This window comes from Limulus polyphemus, unplaced genomic scaffold (assembly GCF_000517525.1).
Source record: "Limulus polyphemus unplaced genomic scaffold, Limulus_polyphemus-2.1.2 Scaffold135, whole genome shotgun sequence".
Taxonomy (NCBI): Eukaryota; Metazoa; Arthropoda; class Merostomata; order Xiphosura; family Limulidae; genus Limulus; species Limulus polyphemus.
Window position 1 is genome coordinate 291463 of NW_013665745.1, and position 6438 is coordinate 297900.

Sequence of the window (6438 nt, forward strand, 5' to 3'; positions counted from 1 at the left end):
TTAATTAAATTTGGAATATAACTCCGTAATACTGTATAACACGCACAGAAAAGGGATTTAAAAATGGGGATATATGGTCAGAGTCCACTATAAAAGTTGTGACACAAATTAAGCCAAATATCTTATGATTTCTCTTGTAGGCTTAGAGAGACATTCGCAGTTTGACCTATACAAAAATAACTTATTGAAAAAGAATCTGTATGAGGTATTACTTTTAGATTAGTTAAGGTTTGTAAAGAAAATAGAACTTCAGAAAAATTACTTAAATAATCAATAATATTATTGGTTCTGATAATGGACTATAACACTATAACATACTGCACGGTGTGTGTCATGGTTAGTCTAATTTTTAAGCCATCATTGAGCATACCAATACTCACACAATTGAATGAAATAGAGAAACTTTTGAAAACTTAGAATTAACACATATATAACTACCTATTTTTTAGCCTGTTGTCATCATGTGATCTAACTTTAAGCTCACCATCCTTCAGTAAACGACCATAATCTCTCAATTCTGTGTTTTCAGGCTAAAGAAAGAAGAGATTTTAAAGTATGATGAATATATTATTGTTATTCCATATCAATATCACTAAAACAAAATAGCAACTTTTCCCTACTAATTATGCTTTCCAAGTTGCCAGAAATACATTAAGGAAAAAATTGGTAAAATCACATTCAGTACATTAATTTTCTTGAAAGCAGGTGAGCAGAAACCATTATGTATATAAACTGATATTTACCTGGGAGCATAAAATCTGTAAAGATGTCCATTCAAATGAATTTTTGAAAGAAAGTTAAAGACAATAAGGGGTTCATAAGACTTTAAAAAAAGATAATTCCAAAGCTTCCCAGGGCTCAAATATTTAGGACTCTTGAACACCTGATGCTAGCATTTTTACTCATTAACTCTTTCTACACAGGTTCGGTCGATTTGACCAACCATGTGACCACTTTGTACTTGTTATAGTTTTGATATACTAACTTTTAATATAGTATCTTCCCAACATTTGGCAGACTTTTAGTAAACATTACAAGTATTTTTACATAAAAAATCAGTGAAGTATTTTTAATAAAGATTTATCTGTGAATATATTGAGTTTTTTTTTTTTGACTAGTGGGAATGCAAAGTGATTTTCATGTTAAGATTAAGAGTACTTTTCTTCATCTTAAAAATCTCAAGTTTCATTTCCATAATCCCTAAAACCTCTTAAACACATTACAAAAATTTTTTTCAGTAAAACTTTATGCTTCTCTGTAAAGAAAACAACATAATATATGTCATTTGATAGATAAAAACCTTAGCTTTCTATTGGTTATACATAATATAGTATTCAATGTAAGAGGGAACTGTTAACAAATCCTGAAAGAGAGGATGTGACATGTAGCTGTGGCAAGAGGGGTCTGATTTTCTATTTGATAGTTCTGTAATTAAACAAGATTGAAGTCTGAAAATTATGTTTTTTTTTTAGTGATAACAATATTATAGTGAGCAGTTTTGATTACATTTCATACTTATTGGAAGGGTGGTGAATAAATTAGAAAAGAGAGGATGCTTAGAGAGAGAAAAAGTCACATTTCTCACATTAAGGGAAAATTCAGGATTTTGTTTAATATTGCCTTATAACATTAAGAACTTAAAACTTATTTACTATCAAAATATGGACTATTAGCTATGATTTTATGCTATACTAATTGGTATAACATAAACAAAAGAGTAGTTTAATTAAATTTTGAGAAATGGAATACTCTTGGGTCGTCCAAGGTATGAAATTCATGATGACTGACATGAAATAAACATCAGATTCTGACGACCAAAATTTTTTTCGTTTTTGTTAAATATTTTTGAATTAAGCTGATTATTTCATGAGGGAGTTTTTACTGATACTGATATTTTAACTTTCAATGGCCATGACTTAAAACAGCAATTTTTACATGATTTCCAGTACTAAAATTATCAGAGCTTGTATTCCATGACTTTCCAGTATTTCAAGCACCTATGTGAATCTTGGATTAACTAATATATGCCACATGTAAAAAAATGTACTCACAAGGCTATCCCACAGAAATGTGGTTCTAAACATAACTGGTGGAGGAAAATGTACACAGAAAGGCACAAAAAAAATTTGTTTCCTGTATAATTTTAAAAGACACAAATGTAAACAGCATAAAATTAATTGATTTTTTCACTTTAAGCCTACCAACATAAATAAATTCCCATCTATTTAGAACCACACAATAAATCTGAAACAGCTACTAAAATATCTAAATGATCAGCATTAATAATATGAATTTTCTGGAAAAGAATATTAATTCTTTACAAAGAAACTGATAAAAGACAGGTGCATTGGTACCAAGATCAATGTCAGTTATACTGTAAGTCTTGTATTACCTACATAAGGGGAATATTTGTAATAGTTGCTGTAGTAACATTTCATAATTAGGATTTCATGTAATTAGCAAAATACATACCATATCAAGATCTGTTATGCTGACTTGGATGTCTTTTATAATTTCCAAAGTTTCATTATCTCTTTTGACTTCATTTATGTACTGAGATATGTCCTAGAGAAACAACAATATTATAATAACTAACTATTCTGTAACTTTGTCCAGTAAAAACAATGTCATGGAAATGCACCTTTCCACAACAGAAAATTTCTGAATTATATATCACAATAAACTACAATAGAAGAACTGTTTAAAAAGACAAGTAAATTAATTTAAATGTAAAGCCAAAACCTAATCCTACAACAAGAAACTATTGTTTGTAATTAAGCACAAAGCTACACAATGGCCGATCTGTGCTCTGCCCACCACGGGTATTGGAACCCAGATTCTAATGTTGTAAGTCCACAGACATACCGCTGTGCCACTCGAAGGCAAGAAAGTATGATGCACTAATAGAGATAACGATTAAATGTGTACTTACTAGATAATGAGAACCCTTTAAAGTTCAAGTGAGTAAGACAAGTCCATCTACTATAGATGCTCATCACAACAAAACTACAGGTTATACTGAAGAATATAGTATTAAGAACACAAATCAATTTTTCATGTAAAAATACTCTCTAGCAAATATTTTAGGTTTTCAAACTAATTTATTTTGGCAAAGAATTAACCAACAGGGCTAACCATCATAAAATTATTGTGTCTTTTTTTAACTATCCTGAAATAATTGCTTAAAATGGTCTTATTAGAATACAGATCAATGTTTGAAAATACATAAACTTGTGATGTAAACATTCACAAAAGTCCTAAAACATAAGCATAGCTTACAGAAGCTAAACAAAAAAACATATGATTATAAAATATAATATGTGAGGAATGGTTAAAAGTTATCTTTTTATCAGTGTAAGAAACTAAATTGAACCAAGAAAATTATTCACATGTGTACAACAGTATGTTTTACGAGATTTATTTTTTATAGCAAAGCCACATTGGGCATTCTGCTGTGTCTACCAAGGCGAATCGAACCCCTGATTATAGTGTTGTAAATCCATAGATTTATTGCTGTCCCACTGATGGACATAAACAACATCATATAAACAAGGACTTAGTTCTATACAAATTACAAAATAGTTGTTTTTCACATCAATCATTTTACTAGTTTAAGTTTCAATGATAACTTATACATAAGGTATGAATAAACAAGGTTTCAGATTTGTGTATTTTTTCCCTAAAAATGTGACCCCATCTGACCATCAATTTCATGTTTTGTGAACATGCAAGAAAAAATAAGCACGATAAACTTTTTGCATTTCACATTCTTATTGATATAAATATATTTGAGATTAACAAATCCTTTAGTAAAAGAAATTGATACAATTTTCTAGAATGACCTGAGTGACCAACTTATTTCTCATTTTAGGACAAAATTCCAGTAGTGATAAAATACACCTTTTCTAAATATATTGATAACAATCATTTGCACTTTCCAATTAGAAATTTCATGAGATTTAAAAGATAACTTTACAAAAGTATGCAACTGAAAGATAATTCTAATTGAATAAATCATGAAAGAAAAACTCAATAAAACTACAGAAGTATTTAATTACTAACATTTACTATCACACATTTTGTAAATAATAAAAACTTAGAACCCCTTTCACTTCAGTTTTCACAATGACAAGGACTTGAAAAATATATTAAATCTACAGAACTCACTAGCATACAGTCTAATGCCTTCTCTAGTCCCACATAATCTTCATGGGTTTTAGGCGTATTTCTAAGAAGTTCCTGTGTGAAAAAAAGATGGTTAACATGAACATCAGCTACAAATTTACACAAAATATGTAATTAATACTTGAAACAATAGGTACTTGGTGTGCTCCATAATTACAAAATAGAGGAAAACACAGCTCTATATCTTTGTTTTTCTAAATGTATTATTTTACCTTTTAAACTGTAAAATGTGCATTGTGTGTGATAACAAAGTAGAGGAGAGCAAAGACAATTGTAACTTTCACAAATATTTATTACGTTCATGATTTCGCCAGTAAAGAATCATCATTGTAATAAATGAAATATTTTGTGAGATATAGAGCTGTGTTTTCCTCTATTTTGTAATTATGGAGCACACCAAGTACCTATTGTAACCAAGTACCTATTGTTTCAAGTATTAATTACAAATTTTGTGTAAATTTGTAGCTGTATTTTGTAATTATGGAGCACACCAAGTACCTATTGTTTCAAGTATTAATTACATATTTTGTGTGTTGAGGTTGCTTATTTCATTATTTCCTGCATATTTTTTTGTGTGCTTTGTTTACATTTTTTCTTTATTTTTAAAAGAAATGTATAATAATTAATAAATCTCTTTTCTCATATTTTTAATAATGGAAATATAGAAAGTTAAAAATACTTTGCATTTATTTGTTTGAGAGTTGTAGGTATATGTTACACTGGAAAGTGTGAGTACTAAATATCTCTCTCCATCTTTGTGAAAGCATTTGATAGGAACTATGAAAGTGTCACTTAATGAACTCAAAATCACAGTTATGTTCATCATTCACTGTTTAAAATGTATAAGACTTGAATTTTGAAAATATTTGATCCTGGTAACAGGCAACTATTCCTAAAAATAGCTTAAATGCAAAAGGTAATAACAATATTCAACCATACAAAGGATTTGACAAAGACTGTAAAGAATGGAAAATTGATGCTGTTTACAATCTTGTTTTAATGTAATGCTGAAACATAGTTAATTTGCCCAGTTGAAAATAAACTATATGTAATCTATATACAGTAAAGAGAAAACTCTACATGAACATCATTAGATGGAGCTTAATTACAAGCTTACTGTTTTGAAGTTTTAAACATACTTTTCCTGAATTAACGTTAAGAAGTTGTGGATTAATAAAGGTATTTTTTTTATTTCAATAATGTAACAATTATTTGGTATTTGTAGCAGGAAGAAGTTATCAAATATTTAATGTAATAAAGTATAAATTTGACATTACCCAATAAAATGTTTGTAGGTTACAACTTTACACGTACAATATAATTGGTCAATAATAAGTTAAAATATTGTGTTTGTTAATTTGGTCTTTACCCAAACAAACTTGCAAATAATATATTATTTTGAGAAAAATTATTAAAAACAAGTGGAAAAATATTATAGATAGAAAAATCATTTAATTTTGTACTTGAATTCATTGCAAAAACAAATCATGACCAAATTAAGATTATCAGCAGAAATGGGAATTATTAGCTTGAATTAATTCTTCATTGAATTAAAATACAAGATAATTTTTCTATTTCCAATATTTTTTTCACTTATAAAATATGTATTACCAAAGGAAACTTGGTGTTTTGAATGTTACATAAGGTAATAATGTTAGCTTTATCATGAGATTCTGAATAAATACCATAAAATTTAATATATGATCCAATTTTTCTAATGAAAGGTTTTGATGAAAATTAAATAGTTGTGTACTGAGATTTTAACTATGATTGGAAGATTATGGAGATACAAAAATGTCTCTGGTTGAAACAATTTGGGTTGTATCACTGCATCTGTTCTCTGTAGTTACTCTAGCCGAATCAATCTGGGAAGTACACACTGCATCAATCCCTGTAGTTACTCTAGCCGAATCAATCTGGGAAGTACCCATTGCATCAATCCCTGTTGTTACTCTAGCCGAATCAATCTGGGAAGTACCCACTGCATCAATCCCTGTAGTTACTCTGGCTGAATCAATTTGGGAAGTACCCACTGCATCAATCCCTGTAGTTGCTCTGGCTGGATCAATTTGGGAAGTACCCACTGCATCAATCCCTGTAGTTGCTCTGGCTGAATCAATTTGGGAAGCACTCACTGCATCAATCCCTATTGTTACTCTAGCCGAATCAATTTGGGAAGTACCCACTGCATCAATCCCTGTAGTTGCTCTGGCTGGATCAATTTGGGAAGTACCCACTGCATCAATCCCTATA

At 29.5% G+C, this 6438-nt stretch overlaps 2 protein-coding genes across 2 annotated transcripts in view; one reads left to right on the plus strand and one right to left on the minus strand.

Annotated features, from left to right (window-relative positions):
- The window catches only part of LOC106473946 (guanine nucleotide exchange factor VAV2-like), a 106517-nt gene that overhangs the window by 48633 nt on the left and 51446 nt on the right, over positions 1-6438 (minus strand). The window contains exons 8-10 of the mRNA XM_022379379.1: positions 4168-4239; positions 2473-2565; positions 437-530 (exon numbers count right to left, since the gene is read on the minus strand). Coding sequence (XP_022235087.1) covers positions 437-530; positions 2473-2565; positions 4168-4239 — 259 coding nt within the window. The remainder of the gene's footprint in view (positions 1-436; positions 531-2472; positions 2566-4167; positions 4240-6438) is intronic.
- Positions 5701-6438, plus strand: part of LOC111083065 — a 27500-nt gene continuing 26762 nt past the window's right edge. The window contains exon 1 of the mRNA XM_022379299.1: positions 5701-6435. Within this exon, the coding sequence (XP_022235007.1) occupies positions 5980-6435 (456 nt within the window). The 5' untranslated portion in view covers positions 5701-5979. The remainder of the gene's footprint in view (positions 6436-6438) is intronic.